This window comes from Prionailurus bengalensis, chromosome A1 (assembly GCF_016509475.1).
Source record: "Prionailurus bengalensis isolate Pbe53 chromosome A1, Fcat_Pben_1.1_paternal_pri, whole genome shotgun sequence".
In the NCBI taxonomy this organism is placed as follows: domain Eukaryota; kingdom Metazoa; phylum Chordata; class Mammalia; order Carnivora; family Felidae; genus Prionailurus; species Prionailurus bengalensis.
In genome coordinates this window covers 20,019,716-20,040,329 of record NC_057343.1, presented here as the reverse complement: position 1 = coordinate 20,040,329, position 20,614 = coordinate 20,019,716, and the positions used below count along the sequence as shown (strand labels likewise).

The 20,614-nt window shown below is 39.1% G+C and overlaps 1 protein-coding gene across 2 annotated transcripts in view; it reads right to left on the bottom strand.

The window, feature by feature from the left end:
- Nucleotides 1-18,756, bottom strand: part of INTS6 (integrator complex subunit 6) — a 91,535-nt gene extending 72,779 nt beyond the window's left edge. Inside the window, exons 1-4 of one of the 2 annotated variants that reach the window (XM_043578162.1) lie at nt 18,738-18,756; nt 17,583-17,668; nt 17,115-17,192; nt 16,129-16,278 (exon numbers count right to left, since the gene is read on the bottom strand). In XM_043578162.1, coding sequence (XP_043434097.1) covers nt 16,129-16,278; nt 17,115-17,192; nt 17,583-17,654 — 300 coding nt within the window. In that variant the 5' untranslated portion in view covers nt 17,655-17,668; nt 18,738-18,756. Of the gene's footprint in view, nt 1-16,128; nt 16,279-17,114; nt 17,193-17,582; nt 18,294-18,737 lie in introns of those variants that run through there. The other variant, XM_043578156.1, reaches the window with a different exon arrangement.
- Nucleotides 18,757-20,614: the final 1,858 nt, after the last annotated feature.

Sequence of the window (20,614 nt, the reverse complement as noted above, 5' to 3'; positions counted from 1 at the left end):
CAGTTTGGTTTTATTTAATATATTCTATCTACAGCAAAATTAACTACAGTGGAGCTATTCCTTTACTTGGTTTCCTGTTGTTTTGTGATTTCTCACCCACAAAAAAAAAAAATTTTTTTTTTTTAGAGAGAGAGAGACACCAAGAGACCATGAGCCGGGGATAGGAGCAGAGGGTAATTAAGAGAGAAAAGAGAGAATCACAAGTAGTCTCCACACTTAGCACAGAGCCTGATCCCACAACCCTGGGATCATGACCTGAGCCAAAACCAAGAGTCAGACACTCAACCGACTGAGCCACCCTGGTAGCCCTAAATTTTCTATATATAAATCAACATACCTCTCCCCAACAAAAACACACTGCAACAAAATACAATGTAAACAAAATGGAATGTTTACTTTTGAAAACGAACATCAACCAACTTTCAGAGAGCATAGGTACAAACCCAAGGTAAAACAATATTAAGATCTTTAATGACTTTAAATTTTGGAAAATTGAGATAAAGATCAAAGGTAGAAAAAAGTAAAGAAAAATATGACCACCCTCATTTCACCTATTTATTTAACCCTAACATGGCTAATTATTTAATTATTTAATAAGTTATTTAATAAAATAATTTAATAAAATAATTATTTAATTATTTAACCCTAACATGGCTAAGATCCCTTCAAGAATCACACTAAAAAAGACAATAGGATTAGTCATGATAAAAATTAGAATAATAATGACTTACTGCACATATATACAAGAGGACAGTTTTTATTTCTTGAGGAACAAATTATCCCTACCTCTATATAGAAATATAAATGTTAGAATAAATTTATTTAAGCATAAATTTCTAAATCACCTGCAACAAATGATCAGATGATGTTGCTCCAAGACAGATTTTTTCTATACAGTTTACACTGCTCCTCCCCCGCCTGTGCAAGTGCATTTATGCTTGGCAGAAGCACAGGAAATAACTGGCATCTTTCTCACACATTTTTACCCAGTAAATTAAAGCACATTTCTGGTTGTCTACCAGTATCATGAGACAATTTTCATGTGTTACATAAAATAATTTAACATTTCAAAGGTCAAAAGTTGTGACTTCTAATGTCATTAACTATCTGTTGCCAAGCCAATGCAGTTCAGTAATTCCCAAATCTTTACATTTTTATTCCTTGTATGTTTATGAAGTCACTCAATTTGGGGACAGTCCATATTAAAATAGACCACAAAATTCACCTTGGTCATAAAGTTATAAATAGCTTTTACCTTAGTTACAAGATCTCCAAAAAAATAGTAATATTAGGTTCTGCTACATCAAAGGCAACCAGTAGAGGGACTAAAAGTTTACTTTTGCCATTAGCAGAATTAAAATCAGATGGTTCTCTCAGAGCTGTACTTCTTGGTGCAAAGAAATCTAAATATGTCCCTAAAGGATAGAGTGCAAGGTATAATATTCTACCTATTTACTAATGGAAATCTTCTCATTTAGAAAATTTATTAAAAAAAAAAAACAACCGATTTTACTACTGGTCAAAAACCTCAGGTAAAAATTCCGCTAAAGATAACATAAAACGCAAATGTTAAGTTCTTGCAATAATTTAATATTACCATGGGGTTAGCCAAAACAATGAAATTAAGGCATAAAATCTCAATAAGAAAATTTAAAGAATTAAATTAAGTAATCTTGGAGCACCTGGGTGGCTCAGTCAAAGTGTCCAACTTCGGCTCGGGTCATGAGCTCACAGTTGGTGGGTTCAAGCCCCGCATCGGGCTCTGTGCTGAATGCTTGCTCAGAGCCCGGAGCCTACTTCAGATTCTGTGTCTCCTCTCTCTGCCCCTCCTCCACTCACACTCTGTCTCACTCTGTCCCTCAGAAATAAATAAATGAAAAAAATAATAATAAAGTAATCTTACCCACTAGAACCCATTTCATTTTTGCAAAAAAAAAGTTTTTGAAAATTTTAAAACATTTTCCAAAAAAATTTTTTTGAAAATATAAAAGGCTAAATTTCCCTCAAATACAAACTAACCCGGTTCTCAGAATCAGAATTTTTAATTTTACCCAATAAATTTAAAATGTAGTGGGGGGGGGGCTGGAAGAGATACAGGAATTTTACTGTACCCTTAAATAAGTCTTAACTATTATCTTCCAAAGCAAAAGCAGGGCACCCCTGAGTATTCAGTAAAACTTTCATTGGCTATCTCTGCTATGGTACCAAAGGACTCATTTTCTCCCCGTGCACCATGATGCTCCATGTTATCAGTCCTTGGAACAACCTCATAAGGACAGCCATGGCAAAGCTACTTTCCCATGGATTAAAGGGGCTACTGAAGAGAAAATGTGCACCAAATGTCAGCCCACCAGCTCTCCTGTGATGGCATTTTCAGCTACTTATACCTACTATTGTCTAGTTATTTTGCCATATGCCCAGAAAGGTACAGTCAAAAGAAATCAACCAAAGAGATGTTAAGATGTATAATGTCTTACGCATATAGGCTAAAAGCATATTCCCTAACAAGAAAATCAGAAACTTCCAGAAACAGACTGTGCTTTTTCAACCTAAAACTTCCTTTTCAAGTTAAGTAATAGCAACAACAGCAACTATGTTAAAAGGAGGAAAGAATCGCCGTGAGAAGTACTGCATTAGTAATGGTTCTCATGCATATGCCACTGGACAAGTACTCAGTAGGACAGCTACTAAAAATTTTTTAACGGTTAAGTTGCTAAACTAGATGTTTAGGTCCCCTATTTACATCTCTGTAAAATCTACATAAATAAGTACATAAAGCTGGCATTATCAATCCTATTTTCCTCTACTACCATATCTAAAAAAGAGGTAACAATATATGTTCCTCTAAAATATGACCAACTACTTCATTCTCATTTAGAAATGCTGACACTCCCTTCATAATCTGTCAAAATTCAGATTCTATCGAGAAAATATAAAACACAGAAATATTAATATTATTGTTCTGTGTTAGATATAGATGTCATCTACTTCATAATATTCATCTCCTTTAAACTTATTTCTAAAAGAAAAATATCTTAGGATGCAATTCACTTCCAAAGACTTGTCATAATACTGATAATAAACACAATTACAACTACATAGAAATGAGAAAAGCAACTTTTAATACATACTTTGCAAATACAAGTCAACTAGTATATATAACATTTAGTTCAGTATTGCTCAACTTCAGGCAACTGCATACCACAACCAGAATTTTGTCAATATCTGCTTATTACCTGTACTAATATTTATGTACTCAATATTTCCCTTGAAGTCAGTTATTTTATTTTTGCCTCAAACTATATCAATAAGATCTATGAAATCACAGTTTTGATGTGCTAATTATATCTTCTATTCAATAATTCACTGTCGTTAATACAGTTTTGCTTCTTTTAAAGGGTGGGAGGTTCGTTATATTACAGGAATGAATCACAACTGGTTAATTAAACATTCCAAACAAAATATATTAATTACTTAAGTCAATAAAGGCCTGACAGCCTTATATTTAAATCAATATTCCAAGGCCAGAATTACAAGTTTTATGTTTGTTTTAGAATTTAAGATTATTACTTTTATAGTTATGATCTCAAGTGGTATGGCAAAAATGAGTCTTTTGATAAAAAAAAAAAAAACTCTACAATATTCACCTTAGGAAATTAGTGCTTATAAAAAAAATAGCACCTCTGAATATATAGAAAAGACCTCTGAAAGGGGAGCCTGGGTGGCTCAGTTGGTTGAGTGTCCCACTCTTGATTTCAGCTCAGGTCATGATCCCAGGGTCATGGAATAGAGCCCCACATCAGGTTCCACGCTGACCATGGAGCCTGCTTAAGATTCTCTCCCTCTCCCTCTCTTTCTCTCTCTCTCTTCCCCCCACCCCTGCACTTCCCCCACTCTCTCTAAAAATAATAAATTTTTTAAAAGATTAAAAAAAATAAAATAAAAGATCTCTGAAAGATACATTACAAACTGATTAACCATGGCTGCCCCTGAACAATGGAAGTGAGCAACTGTGTAACTTTCTATAATGCTTGAACTTTTTAACCATGTGCATTTATTACACATTCAAAACAAGTAGTCAAAATTAAAATGTGCTTAGTATCTAAAAATAAACCTTTAAAAATCTGCTAGTGTATGAAAACCTAGCATCTTAGAATAAATTAAGGTCTATAACTACAGAAAAACATCAAAATTAAACAATTAAAATTCCACATTAAAATATATATTCTTTTAGTTTCAAGTAATTCCATTATACAGTTGTGTACAAATATAGTTCCTTTACCTAACCATACAATTCCTTATGTTAAAAATATTAGCATCATTAAAAACAGATGAAATAAGACTTAAGAAAAAGCCAGGGGAATCCCATATATTTATTTTAATATAACGACCAAGAGAAATATCCTATAATTTGATTCAATTAATAAACCACACAGTAATCATGTAAGAAATACTATAGGAGCGCCTAGGTGGCTCAGTCGGTGATCTCACAGTTCATGGATTGAGCCCCAGGTCGGCTCTGCACTGACAGCAGAGCCTGCTTGGAATTCTCTCTCTGCCTCTCCCCCATCATGCTCTCTTTTTCTCAAAAATAAACAAACATGGGGGAAAAAAAGAAATACTGTAAGAACTGAAGAACAGTTTGACTTTAGGACAAAAATGTTAAGGAAACTCCATAACATACAGGGCTAAGAAATACTGCATCAAAAACCAGTAATATAAATTCAATAGGTCTAAAATATTAAATATTTAATAACTTCACAGAATTTGAGTTTTACATTTGAACTGGAATCTAAAATTTAAACAAGATTATTCTACAAATAAATAACTGGTTTTGGTAATATTTAAACAGTAATAGCAGTAAAAAAAAAAAAAATTGGGGAGTACCTGTGTGGTTCAGTAGGTTAAGTGTCCAACTCTTGACATTGGGTCAGGTCATGATCTCACAGTCATGATCAAGCCCTGCGTCAGGCTCTGTGCTGAGCATGGATGAGCTCATGTGCTGCTTGGGATTCCCTCTCCCTCCCTCTCTCTGACCCTCACCCTGCTTGTTCTCATTCTCAAAATAAATAAACTTAAAAAAAAATACTAACATTCTAGATTTAAAAAAACCTAATATGCTCATTATATTAAATGGACTAGGTAATATTAATTTGGGAAAAAATTCCAGCAAAGAATGTAATAGTAAACATGTTGCAAACATGGCAGAAAAAGAAAAAAAAAGCCAGGATGAAAACCTATCTTCAAAGACAGAAGAAGTTATATATAGCAATAATGCTGAAAATTAATTTGACATCAATAAATCACACAGACCTACCTATACTATCCAGACCAATCATCTCCTTGAGGTGTTGATTACCACCAAATGTATAGATATTACCTTTGCAAAAGTCTGGTTAAATCATGTCTTTAACTATTAAGAGCTATTTTTTCCTAAACATCCACACATATGTTCACAAAAAAATCATTCACACACACATCAGCTCTCCTACACAGAAGATGGAATTCAACCACAGCATTCTATGTAAGTATCTTCATGACTACAACTGAAAATGAGAAGGAACTGCCTAATAAATGTTTCATGTCAGTAAAGTTAGCAATAAAGCATTAAATTTAATAAAGCAAAAAAAAACTCATGATAAGCACTTGGAAAAATTGACAGTCTATTTTTTCCCATGTGCTATAGCTGAAGGCCAACTGAAAATAATTTAATTGGATAAATCATAATTCGAGATTAGTTTTAAGGGGCTCTGCTTTGTAAAAAAAAAAAAAACATGAATTTTCACTTTTTAGGAAAGAATTGATGGTAACCCAATTTCAGAAGTTTTAGAAGGAACTATTAAAATTTCTCCAAATCCATTACAAAAGGTATTTGTACTCTGTACTCCCTAGGCTCTGACTCAAACATTTACTGATGCTTAGTACTAAGTCCCTTCCCAAGTGTTTATAGATTTAAAATTTTCAAAATAGGTGACATGTTTAGGAAATGAGAAACTAACCACATAATACTTGGGCCTTTTGCCAAGAAAAGTATATAAGCCCTTCTAACTATACATACAAATCCACAAAGGTTTTACCTTAGAAATGAACCTCATGAAAAAACAGAGGTCATATGAATGACTGGATAGTTGTCACACGTTTTTGATAGTTGCTCTAAGCTCATTAAAATGGAAGCTCTAAGAATGACTCTTTTTTTTTTTATTACATTAAGAGTTCATTCAATATAATGTTGTTTGAGATTAGACATTGTCCCTTCTGGATTAACAATAAAATTTACATATAAAGACCTTTTAAATTTTTTTTTAATATTTATTCATTTTTTGAGAGAGAGGGAGAGAGAAAGAGCACATGTGCACGTTAGTGGGCAAAGGGGAGAGAGAGGAGACAAGAGAATCTGAGGCAGGCTCCAGACTCTGAGCTGTCAGCACAAAGCCCAACATGGGGCTCGAACCCACGAACCCACAAGATCATGACCTGAGTTGACACTTAATCAAGTCTGACACTTAATCAAGTGAGCCACCAGGCACTCCAACATATAAAGACTTTTTACTCTATTATCTGATTTAGGCCCAATTTTCTGAATGCAATTTCTTGGTTTTTCTAACTTACTGCTTTGAGAAATGGATTGACAACTAAAACTGTACAACAAAAATTCAAAATTTTACATTAGCTTTTACCTGCCAAAGTACATAAATGACCAGGAATTACCACAACTCAGGCATTATCAGAGGCCACAAAGACATCATTTTGCTTACTCTCAATAATCCAAAAGGACTGAATGCTGTCATCATCTTGTAGATGGAGCCTTTGTAACATCACTTACTGAGGTTTGCAGCCTAACCTTTCACAGAACACAGAATCATCTTCAATTCCGGGGATTAAAAATAATCTATTGTTGGGGCACCTGGGTGGCTCAATCGGTGAAGCATGCGACCTCAGCTCAGGTCATGATCTCGAGGTCAGGGAGTTCAAGCCCTGCGTTGGGCTCTGTGCTGACAGCTCAAAGCCTGGAGCCTGCTTTGGATTCTGTCTCCCTCTCTGTCTGCCCCTCCCCAGCTCACACTCTGTTCTCTCTCTCAAAAATGAATACACATTAAAAAAATAAAAAACAACCAAAAAAAAAAAAAAAACTATTGTTTTTAATCCTTTCAGAATAATTGTTGGTATGCTTCCAGTGTTCAAACTCCAAAATAACCAGAAGACTTTGTTGATGTTTCCTAATATCTAACGAGGTTTCCTTTAACATGCCAGCATCAATACTGCCATTGAGGAGTTTCAAAGTACATTACTAATAGCTAATGCTACAATTACTTTTTCTCACATACTCAGAACTGTTTTCATCACTGTAACAGTTTGTCAGACAATATAATCCTTCTGAGGACCTTTACCACGAGTCCCTCAGCTTATCTAGGCAAAAGCAAAAAATGGAAAATGTTAAAATGCCATATCCTTTTAAGGAACAGATTAAAAAAGCAAGAGTGCATAGGAACAAGAATAAATCTTGATAAGACATCACTAGCCTGATATAAATTTGTCCTTTGGTTACAAATAATCCTCTTAATTGTAAGATTCTTATGTTAAAATATTTTCTTATGTGCAACTATACCTCACTATACCAATCATCCGATTTTAGATCACATATGCTCTAAAAAAGAACTATTACCATATAGAAAAAAATCCTTCCTAGGCTTATCCTATTTTTCCCACATAAATCTACATTACAAATAATAAAAGGGATCATAACATTTCACATTTGACCTTTCTTCTGTACAAGAACATCCTCCCTCCACCCCATCCCAACCAACACCAACTCGTATTCTAAAATATACTATTTACGAAGCCCTAGAAATGGACTCAGATCTAAGTTTCCTCAAAAAATTAAAACCTTCTTTCTCTGAAAATCGAAAAACATGTTTGCTTTATTAAATTAAACATGTTATCAAACTGTTTTTGAACAAGAAATAGAGATTTTGGAGAAAAAACTTTCAACACCAAGGGGAAAATATTTTTGGAGCTTCAATTTAAAGCCAAAACCATTGTTTGCTCCTTATGGCACAAAATTTTACATTAGCTGGAAATACTGGCTAGCTAATTCTAGCATCTTACGATGTTTATGATGGATAGATGTTGGGTTATGGAACTTCTGTCAAAGGTTTCGGATTACAAAGCTTTGCCCGGTTAAGTGTTTAACATAACATTGGGCACGACAGTTAATCATCGTCATCTGAGTTCCTACCATGTGCCAAACAGGCACTTTGCTAAATGATTAATATTTCTAGTTCTTACAAAAATTCCCAAGAATTATGTTATTTTCACCATTTTGTGGATAAGTGATTTGAAGTTCAGTGAGGCTAAGGGGACTTGTCAATACAGCCTAAGCTAGTAAGTGGCAGAGCCAGGCACGACCAGTTCTAATGAAGCGGTTCTTTCTGTACCACACTGCTTATACTGAAAAAAGCTGTATAACATACCATGTGCCCACAATTCCAGTCTTTAAAATGCAAATAAAAGGAAATTCATAAAAATGAGAGTAAGTGTTACAATAAATTACATTCCATACCAGTTAATCTTCACCACAATCCTGCAGCATAGATCCTTTCACCTCATTTTCCTAATGAGGAAACTGAGGCTGAGAGGTTACATGACTGGCCTGGAACTCACGGATGGAGTGGGAACAGATAGAACCAATCAGAGTTTTCTAAATCTTAAAAGACGATGCTAAGAGGTTTTCAAAATTATCTTATATCTGGGCGCCTAGGTGGCTTGGTAGGCTAAGCATCCAACTCTTGATTTTGGCTCACTCAGGTCGTGATCTCACAGTTTGGGAATCTGAGCCCCACAAAGAGCTCCATAGCGAATCCACACTGACAGTGAAGAGCCTGCTTGGGATTCTCTCTCATATTCTCTCTCTTTCTCTCTCTCTCTCTCTCTCACTCCCTCTCCCTCTCTGCCCCCTCCCCAGTGTGAGCAGGGAAGAGGCAGATAGAGACAGAAACAGAATCTGAAGCAGGCTCCAGGTTCTGAGCTGTCAGCACAGAGCCCGACACGGGACTCAAACCCATGAATCGCAAGATCATGACCAGAAAGTAGGACGCTTAATCAACTGAGCCACCCCAGGGCCCCCAACGTTCATATTAACTTTTTTCCAAGGGAGTGGGGAGGAACTCCAACTGCATATAACAGTATTTTCATAGTGTTACAAGAAAGGCTAAATGTAACAAACTGGCAAAATGAATTGCCTGGTTTCACCAGAGGAAACGAAAGAAAGCATATTCCAGTAGAGAACCACAGACATACCCCTAAAAAGGGACTTATATCTATTGGTTACACTTGTAAATAAAATTTGTTCTTTAATAACATACAAGTTGCTAATAAAAAAATCTGTATAACTGTTCCATAACCAATTTTAATCTTTTAAAATATTTCATAAGTGTAAAGAAATCAGCCTTCTAAACTTTTCTGGGCTTTACTTTCTTCATGTATAGAATGAGGAAGATGGAGTAAACTTTTAACAGGACTTGCAATTCTAAAGTCCCATAAAACAAAAGTCATAATGATACATAAAGTCCAATGAAAATTTCTGTCAGGAGATACAAAAGTTCAATCTTGTTCTCAAGAACGTATATAAAAATTCACTAAGCTTCACACTTAAGATTTGTGTATTTAAGTTGTACCTCAATAAAAAAGTTGGGGGAAAAAGAATCTGCTTCTTCTGACAAACTAAAACAGAAACAAAAAACTTTAGTATTTTGTCTATGGTCTGGGACCATGTTTAAATTAAGAAACTTAATAACACTGCTAAATAAAAATTAAGTTTACATAAGGGCAATACTTTTTTTTAAATGAAAGAACACAGGGCTAGTAACATATGGGCACTGCTGAAGCAAATGAAAAAAGACCACCAAGATGATTTTACATATACGTTAGAAACTTGAGTGAAGGGTTATATTGGCTAAGGGTTATTTTAAATATTTAAAGAAATTTCAAGTTATAAAATGTTGCACAATCTCTTTGTAGAAACCTATGACATGAACGTGTCTAAACAGTTCTTTCCTTACTCCTGACCACAAATGACCTTAAATCAACTTAAAATACTTGAAAAGTAGAATTCTTTCATTCAAATATTACATTTGTTCCCAGCCTTTTAATTTTCAGTTGTACATAATTTAATATGTAATTATTGACATTCCCTTGCATGAAGGGAAAATAAAATTCTCTTTGAAGTAAAACCTATTATTTTTTGCTTTTTATACTTATAATTTCTTACACAGTAAGAATTACACAGTAATTTCTAATTAAGAATGCAGTAATGTCCTTTGGATATCCTTTTTCATTTTCTTTTGAAAGATCATGACAAAGCAATTTTTTGATCCTTCAGAAAACAGATTTAGAGCATAAATTATGAAGAAAAGTGACAGTAAGTGTTTTCAAAGAAAATAAAATCTAGGTCTTAAAATTTTTCATTTAAGTTACCACCTTTAAAACTAATACTCAATAGGAAATAAATCAAACACACTTCATGCTACTTTAAGCTCAAACCTTCTTATTAAAATATCCCTTGATATACTCAACAGAGGTGTTCCTCAAAGGTTCCTTGCAAAACAAACTTGTGTAAATCTCATCTTAAACGCACTAGGGGGAGCTCCCATTTGAGAGAATCCTACAACATGTGCTTTTGTTCTACGTAAAGGTCCCTTCTTCTCTAACTTGTATTCCTACAAAAAAGAATGACTTTCTGACTTATCTGAACCTTACAAACCATCCCTATGCTTCGTCATATTTATCAACTGCCATTATGACAACTCGGCCAAGTGATAGTATTTACTTTCCACACTGCTTTCTCAGGAAGCAATACAAAGCCCAAGGGAAAAAAAAAATACCTATTTAATAGGCTGTTAGATTTCAAAGCATGTAATAAAATTCTGCTTTAAAAATCACCACATTTTTATAATCAAAATTTCAAATTTAAGGTCAAAAAATAACAGAAAACTAGAGGTAAACAAACTAACCTATTGAGGGAAAAAAGAAAGCTTTGTGTCTCCTCGGCACTTGACAAGTTTGAAAGTACATTTTTAATATACCATCCCATTTAAACCTCTAATCATTTCTATAATAACAGTACAATGGCTTCATTATTAGTAACCTGGAATATGAAGAAGCAGAGGCACAGGGTGGTAAAGCATGTTACACAGTAATTCAGTATCAAGGTCAGGACTGGGATTCCAATTTTCACATTCCTGGCCATTGTGCTTCTTTTATCCAGTTAAAAAAGATGGAGAGAAAAAACTTTTAAGCAAACTTGACTGTAGAGTCCCCTATCCATCAGTAAGAATTATGAGCCAATAAAAATTATTGAAGATAAGTCTAAGAGGTTTATAAGAAGTTCAAGGACTGGCCAAAGCCTTTCGATGGGGGAAAGGAGAGTCTCTTCAAACAAATGGTGCTAGGAACACCAGATGTCCACAGGCAGAAGAATGAAGTTGGACCCTTACCATACACCATATACAAAAATTAAGTCAAAATGGATTAAAAACTTGAATGCAAGACCTAAAACTAAAACTCCTAAAAGAAAATATAGGGGGAAAGCTTCAGAGACATTGGGTTTGGCAATGATTTCTTGGAGAGGATACCAAAAGCATAGGCAACAAAAGAAAAATTAAACTGGACTCCATCAATAATTAAAACTTCTGTCATCAAAGGACACAATCAAGAGTGAAAAGGGAACCCATGAAATGGGAGAAAAACTTGCAAATCACATATCTGGTAAGGGGTTAATATCCAAAATATTTAAAGAACTCCCACAACTCAACGACAACAACAAAAACCAAGTAACTTAATTAAAAAATGAGCAAAGAACTTAAACAGATGTTTCTCCGAAACCAATATACAAATGACCAACCAGCATATGAACAGATGCTCAATATAAATAATTGGGCAAATGCAAATAAACCAGTAAGATATCACTTATATCTATTATGATGGCCCAAATCAGAAAAACAGAAAATAGTGTTGACAAGCATGTGGAGAAATTGCAATTCTTGTGCCCTGTTAGTGGGAATATAAAACAATTGCAACCACTATGCAAAATAGAGGAGTTTTTCAAAAATTTAATAAAATTACAGGATCCAGCAATTCCACTTCAGGGTGTATATTCAAAAGAATTGAAAGCAGGATCTCAGAGAGACATTTGCACACCTTGTTCATAGCAGCATTATTCAAAATAGCCAAGAGGTGGAAACCCAAAAGTCCATCATGGATGAATGGACATGCAAAACGTGGTATATACATACAATGAAAAATTATTCAGTCCTAAGAAGGAGTATAAAATCTTGAAATAAGCTACCACAGCGATGAATGGTGAAGACATTATGCTAAGTGAAATAAGCCAGTCACAAAATGACTAACACTGTATGATTCCATTTATATAAGGCATCTCTAGAGTATTCAAATAGAGATAGAAATTAGAATTGTGGTTGTCAGGGACTGGAGGGAGGAAAAAATAAGTTATGTTCAACTGGTATAAAGTTTCAGTTATGAAAGATTGAAAAAGTTCTGGAGACTGGTTGCAAAACAGTGTGAATATACTTAATACTACCAAATTGTACAGCAGGCATCTGGCTGGCTCAGCAGGAAGACCAGGGGACTCTTGATTTCTGGGTTGAGTTCAAGCCCCACACGGTTATAGAGATTACTTAAATAAATGAACAAGCAAACAAACAACGGTTAAGATGGTAAATTTGGTATTATGTGGGTTTTCTTTTTTTTTTTTTTTTACCACAATTTAAAAAATTAGGAAAAAAAGTTCATGGACTTAAAAATTTTACAAAATACCATTCACCACTCTTTCCAGTTCATACTCAGCACAGAAGCACGTTCCAGTACAAAAATCTACTTTCTTTTGAAAAAAATGTCGACAGGTCAATAAATATAAAACTACTGGTAATATATTTCTTGACAGCCTAAGGGAAACAAAAAACCCAAATGGGAATCAAGTTTTCATTACTTCACCTACATTACAAGAAAAGCCTGTATTTTGTACTACCTTAGTACTAAATAGATACTGCCTGGGTAAAAGGAAAAAAGTAGTATTAGAACTCCACCTGAATTTGCTAAGTTCACAAATATTTATGCTGAAGAATAAACTGGTTAAAATTCTCTCCCTAAGATTCATTCAATTTGATCTTGTCTAAAAAGTTACTATTTTTCAAATGAGGTAAAATTTGGCATTGAAAATCCTTTAAAAAATTAAACACATATTGTATCTGCTTTTAGGCACTGCTCAAGGATTCTCTTCATCAGATTTTCGGTGGTTCTCAAAAGATCAGCATTATTTGAAACTCTGGTGAATACATGTAAAAAACACATGTGTCACATTTAGCTGCAATGATAAGCAATTTAAGTGTTGCTATAATATCCAAGGAAAAGACTAGAAAGAAGCTATACTTTGTTCCATGATTGCAGAAATATCAGCAAATGGTACAGATTTTCAAAATTAAATATTTATACGGACTTCTATACGCAAGGAAGTTTTTACTGGGATATCCAAAGTGCTTGAAGAAAACAATCACCAAGATGCGTTTTTTTTCTCAGCTACTTTAACCTTACTTACACCCTACAAATTCTGTTAGTATCCTAATTACTAACATCTCAAAGACAATTTATTTGTAGGTATACTTACTAACTTAACACAAGCAATACAGACATTGAAAATACCCTTGGGATTAGTTATGGAAAATCACATATGTACATGTATGTGGGGAGGGAGTAGCTATGGGGGTATCTAATATACATACATATACATCCACATTTAGGTATTTAAAAAAGTCATTCAGAAATGTACATAACTGTTTTTAGATGCTCTCTAAAAATATGCTCTGTCCCTTTCATCTAGCTCACGTTGTCTCATTTCCTTTCACGTACTAAAATTATATACAAGTATTTAGTACTGTGGGTCCTACAGACCCTTGTAGAGTATGAAAGGGGAAGTATTTATGTAAAAACACTGAGGTTACAGAATAAAACTATTCCACAGAAAACAGGCAAACACAAAGTACTCTTAACAAAGAAAATACATGAACTATATTTAGTGTTAAGTATTTGAGACATCCAAAATTCTTGATAATCTATCCTTTAACAGAAAATGTGTAATATTTAAATCAGCGAAATAAAGACTTATGGTGAGAAATCTCTCTGGGAAGATGTTTTCTTCTAAGTAAGTGCTTTACTCATTTTCATTTGAAAATTATGGCTTCCTCAATTATTTTAATGCTAGTGTCACTTTTATGTGCCAATTCAGGACATAAGCACTAGTACTACTCCATGCATCCTTGCTTACTCATCAAAATAACTGAGAAGCATTATCCCTCCCCCTTCTCGAATTAATAAATCCGAACATGCAAAAACATCCCAATCTCCAGGCTCTTCTCTTGGTCAAAGTGGTAACAGCCCAGCAGGACCACCTTCAACCTCAAACATCGTACGCTTTACAGATAAGAACTTAAGCATTCTCTGGTGGAAGATGGCAACTGGGAAAAGGAAAATACAAGCTTAAATTGCAAATGTCCTCAGCCTCTCCACGACAATCAGCTTCTCTAAAGAAGCACCCTAAGAAATATTTTTAATAGGTGGCAGGAGGTAAATGTGTGTAAATGCCTTATGAAATATGATGCAGAGAAATAGGAAATAGTTCTTCCATACATTGACACCCGGACAACCAAATTAAGAGTAACCAAATAATGGCAAGTTTCAAATTTGTCTTTGAACTCAAAGAAGCTTGGATCAAAACCTTCACCAGTAGGCCTGTATATCACTACATATAACAAAGAAATAGAAAAGGGTAAGAAATCTATTTTACAGATTCTTGGCAGAAAAAGTTCATGACAAACCTACCTAAAATTACAAATGTTGCAAAATAAAACAGGAGAGAAAAACTTAAAAGATTTATGTGGTAAGAAAATAAGCATTTACTGAATTAAACAGTGGAAGTGCAATTCAGTAGAACTAGAACAAAATGACTCTGAATCATGTATACTTAAATGCTATAGGATTATATTCAGCTCTTTCCAAAAATGTTTAGGTGCCCAATAGGTACCACTAAGCAAAGCACAAACATTTCTAAAACAAGGGAATAATTCTGTTTCTTCCTATATAAAGCAACCAAAAGTTATAATCACTGGAAATTTTCCTGAAATTTGTCAAACTCATGAAAATTGTGGCTCATGGACCTTGAGAAAAGAACAAAATGTATTCCTAAATGTATCATTTGTGGCAATAATGTTTCTGGACTACAACTTAAAAATTGAACTTGGAACTAATATTCCTTTGTTATGTGTAACATTACACATTCACCAGTATCTTTAATTTTCCTGGCCAGCAATCTCAAAAATAACAACGGACTACTTTGCCTTATTTCATAGTGAACCATCATATGGGGGCTGGCGGGGGGGGGGGGGGGGGGGGGGGGCAGAGATAAAGAAAATTCAAAAAGCCTCTTTTCCAAGTATGGAGTTCAAAAATAATAACAGCCTCTGGACCCATGATTTAATTCAGAAGCGAATTCAGAATTCTTCCTGCATAGATGCTTACTGTGGATGCTTCAACAGCTGAAAAATGTTAATGTACTCAGTTACTGCACGCCAATGAAAATCTTACCTTTCAGAATAACTATAAAATATGGTTAAATTAAACCCCGACAAAAACAAAAATTCCTCTGATGTTTTTACTAACAAAAAAATGAAAACCACTAGTCAACTAGTGTCCAGAAGTCACTGCAGGAGTTGCACAATTGTCTGTGGGTAGATTATCACAGAGACTGAGCGTGGTGAGGCAGAAAGTTTTCCCCTTTTATAACCTGAGTGAACTTCAAGGGATTAAAACCAAATTCGTGTCAATGCTACAGCACAAAAATTCAGACTCTAATTCTGAATACAAATACATTTTAAGAAAAAAAAAAATGAGGGCTTTAAAGCCAGTAAAATATGGTCAGTTTCACTTTTGTATTATGTGCATATCGTACTTTAATCTGAAATGCTTCATACTTGTATTTCATGTTATATAGGTTTTGGACTTGACAGTGTTTCTCCACAAAAAGAAAAATCAACTGTTTTTCCACCTTAATATTCAACCTACCTGCCCATAGTTGTCTATGCCAGTTACTAATCTATTTAAATTTAATAAATCAAAAGCTGTCCTTAGGGATTGGCCAAGAGTCGTAAGTCCTTCAGCCTGAAGGTTTTTCAGTTCATTCATAAACGTTGCATGGTTTTCTTTCCATCCGGCCTGTAAAGAAAATGTAAGAATTTTTTTTTTCATCCTTTAAAGCCATGTACACACGGGCGGCCGTTACAATATGCCGTTCGCCAAGGAGCTGCTTTGCTTCACTTTACAGTATGGTTAGATTAACGTGTTAATACCGTATCACTGCCAAGGAAACTCTCTTCAAAGGTGGCCAAGGATAAACCTGCTGGCTCTACAGCTTTTGGTGGCTAACAGCCTTAATACTTTGTAACTTCCCTGGGAAATTTACTCCCGAACCTACTACCCAAGATTTGGGCATGCAAAAGGTACTGGTGGAAAGCAGAAGTGGGCAGGACTTCTGAAGTTAACCTGCAGCTGTCCCACTGGCCCGCGGCCCTGTGAGGAAGAATCCGAACACCAAGCTCCGCAGCCCCCCACCCGGCTCGCTCGCCAACCAGGGCGAGCGCGGCCGAGCCCCGGGCCGAGTCCCCTTTAATGCAAACCCGGGCTCGGCGCGGCCGGGCCCGGCTGTCACTGGGGCTAACTTGAATAAATATCCCCCACAGTTCATTGCTGCCGCTCACGCCGCGGAGGGGAAATGTCGGCCATGTTGATCGCAGCGCCGCCGCCGCCGCCGCCGCCGCCGCCGCCACCACCGCCGGGCCGGGCTGGGGAGGGGACGGCGGTGGCCCAGCGACTCCGCGCCGCGCCAGGACGCTCCGGAGCGGGGGAGGGGGTGGAAGCCCGCAGGGGAAAAGACCTCAGCGCCTGGAGCACAGCGGGTGGGGGAGGGGAGCATAATGAAGGGTGAATGGGGGGGCGGGGAGGGCGAGCGAGGAAGGAACAGGGAAGGGAAGGGGGAGGGCGAGGGCTGTTACCTTGATAGCATAGGGCGGCTCTTCGAAAGTGACCAGCATATACCTGTCTCCTCTGCTGGCAGGGTCCCGGGCACGGAGCTGCGGGAGAGCGGGTGGGGGACAGGAGAAGGAACAGGGCGGGCGAGAGGGAAGCACAGAAGCGAGGTTACGATGCGAAGGGGCGCCGAGCGGCCCCGCCGCCCCCCCCCCCACAGTACCGCACACGCAGCGGCCACCCCTCCACACCGCCCCCCACACACAGATCGGCCCCCACACACCGCCTGGAGCCCGGGCCTGGGCCGAGCCCGGCTCGCAGCGCCCGCCCGCCCGCCCGCCCGCGCGGTGGGGGAGGGGGTCCCCGAGCCCGGCAGCTCCCGCAGTCAGGTCCCCGACACCTCCGCCTCGCCGCCCCCGGCCACCCTCCCCCCCACCCCTGCCGCCCGTGGGTCGCCGGGCCCGGGTCGCCGCCCGGGCTCGGTCAGTCGGTACCTTCATGAAGGTCTCTACCGCGCCTTTGGCCGTGTCCAGGTAGGTGGTGCCCAGATGGCTGCGCTGGTTCATAGAGGCAGACGTGTCTATCAGGAACAGTAAGATGGGCATAGTGCTGGCCGGGGACACCGGGGCCCGAGGTGGAGAAAGAGGAGATGGTAGAGGTGGAGGCGCCGGTGGCGGCGGCGGCGACCGCCGCTACGCGGGGCGGGGGAGCGCGGCCCCCGGGAGGAAAACACCGTCTGGGTCTTTCCTCCGGCTGCGGGGAGTTTCTCCCCCGATAGTTGAGAGGAAACTCCCCAGACCCAGTCCTCCCCGTCGTACCCCCGCCTCCGCCTCCTCCTGCCTGCCTGCCCGCTGGGGCGGGCGCCCGGCCGTCTGTCTGTCGGTCGGTCCGTCCGTCCCCCCCGCCTCGGGGGTCCCGTCCCCGCTCCCGGCCCCTGTGTGTGTCCCAGCGGGAGACGGGCCTGGCTCCCCACCCCACCCCCGGTGCAGGGAGTGGGGACCTGGGAGCTGGCGAAGAGGGGAGTGGGCTGAGGGGAGATTGGCCCTGGGGCTGTTGGGAGAAGTTTCAGGGACTCCCTCCGCACCCCGGCGGTGTCACCACTTTCTCAGCCCCTCTCGCTACTGAAGCGCTTTTCTCTCTCACACTCCGGTTTTAACTCGGGCAGGGTCTGCAGAGGCTCCGCCCCTTGACACGTCCTCGAGCCACGTGACGCACCGCCCCGTTATCCTATTGGCTAATCCCAAGCTTCTCATTAGCATATTCAAACAGCTCAGGGGCGGGGGAAGCTTGTAGGCCGGCTCCGGGAACAGTTATTGAGCACGCGCGGAGGCGGGGCATCGGGTGCGCGCGAGAGCGAGCGCAAGGGACGAGCAGGCGGGCCAGCAGACGCGGAGGCGGGCTCCGGGAAGGGGCGGGGACCGACCGCGGAAAGACCGTGGCGTGGGGGAGGGGGCCGCGGCGGCGCGCGCGGGGCGGCCGCGGATGTGAGTCTGCGCGTCAGTGCCGCTGGCCTCTCCTTGGCTGTTGGAGGTGATAGGGGTCGGAGGAAGGGAAATGGAGGCTGGCCTCACCTCCCCTTGCGAGGTCGCAGTATCAAACCCCTTCCCCCGGGGGCGAGTGAGGAGGGGATGAGTAAAGTAATCAAATACCCGCTTAGAAGGGGGCCGGCCCGCGCGGTCTTCCCTGCGAGGAGAGCTCCGGGCCTGCGGTCGCCGGAGGAGGTTCCTTGGGCCTGGGAGGGCCGGCCCCTGCGCGGGCGGGCCCGGGGCGGGGGAGGGGAAGTGAGAGGTTGTTTATGACCTGGGACTAATCTCCGCCAGTCCCACCGCTCCCGGCGGGGAGTGGGGATGAGAGGCCAGCTTCGCCCGCAGTCTCGCTCGGCCTTGGGGAGCGACCTAGGGTGAGGGCTGGACCCGGAGCACACCAGGAGCTCTCGGTGGAGGACCCAACAAAAAGAGGACTAACCTTCTGTTTTCCTAACTCAGCCCTTTAAAGGACATGGGGAAAGACTCAAATATCGATAAACAGTTTGTTGCGCTTTTTATTCTCGGGGGGGAAAAACGATTCTACCAAATAACCTCTGTCAAGCCGAGTTTTCTTAGGACCAAAGAACGTCAATTTCAGAGTTAAAAGGGACCTTAGAAAACCGTAGACCAAGAACTCGTTTTTAAATGGAAAAACTGATTTCAGCTTGCCTAGGTGACAGTGGGTTCCTCATAATCCTGCCAGTGCTCTTCCCTTTCACTGCATGCTGTGTCTAAGACTGGTTCCGAATAATGTATGCGGGAAGTCGTTCTTGGTTAAACGAAACCCCTATTCACCCTGCCCGAAGTAATGAATCCTTTCCTAAATGTCCGAGGAACACTGTTCACTCAAATATACTAGTTGAAAAACTGAAGACCGTGCCTGTGTGTAAGAGACACACAACCCTTATAAAGACTGTGTAGATGTCTTTAGGGCCTCTCCTGCTAGCCTTGCATTTCGACTTTATTTTTTATCCTGAAATTCTTATTTGCCTGCTGATCATTTAATGAAATTGTTCCTATCAGTCTCAACACAAAAGAGACTGGTTTTGTAGCACTTTTTAAAAATCTTGAGTTTCATAACTTGGACTTTTTCCTAATACTTAGGACAACCTCTGAACTTCTTACGAATTTATAGTAGGGCTGTTTCAGTCATACGCTGTTCTGTGAGTATGTACGACAGAAGAGAGATTTTTAAGAGATTTGGACTACAAAATAAGATGGAATACAGGTCTTACATCCAATATTTGCTGAGGACCAGTGGAGTTTTAAAATGATTAAAATGTGGACCCTGCCTTCAAAGAGCTTGTGGTTTTTTTTAGAAAAATACTACATACATATTATTAGCTACTACAAGGCAGAGAGTGATTAGATGCTAAATAATTCAGAAAAGAGAAAAATGTATTACCCTTGGGTGATGAACATTTTCCAGGGCCAGTATATTTAGGATGTTCCTTAAAAGCCACATTTCTCTGAGATCCTAGATCTGGAGATAAAAAATCAAGAGTTCTTTGAGACTTTAAAATGTGTGTTTTCATTTTACTGACAATATACAAATTGTTACACCAGTTGTAAAGACAACATTTTTCTTTCAAAGTGATAATTTGCAAATGAAAGATTTTCATAGAATTGACCTTCTGTTTACTGTACCAGTGCTTTTCAAGCTGGTCCATGGACTCCTGCCTATCCTAATATGTATTCTCTAGAATGACAGGAATTTCCTTTGCATTACTCAGGTTTGAGAAACACTGCTTCAAAGAATTGGTAGGATTTGAATATGTGGGTAAAGCAAGAGGCAGCTGCTGATGAAAAAGTCCTTTTCGACATTGAAAATGTAGCGAAGAAAGGAAGCTAACAGCAGTGCCAGGGGCTTCCTGGGGAACAGTGTAGTTCAGCTGAGCTGGAGCACTAGGTATGTGAAGAATAGTATTAAGATCCAGAAAGGTAGGTCAGATCTAGACAGTAGAGGGCCTTTATTCCAGACTAAGGATTTTTTTTCCCCA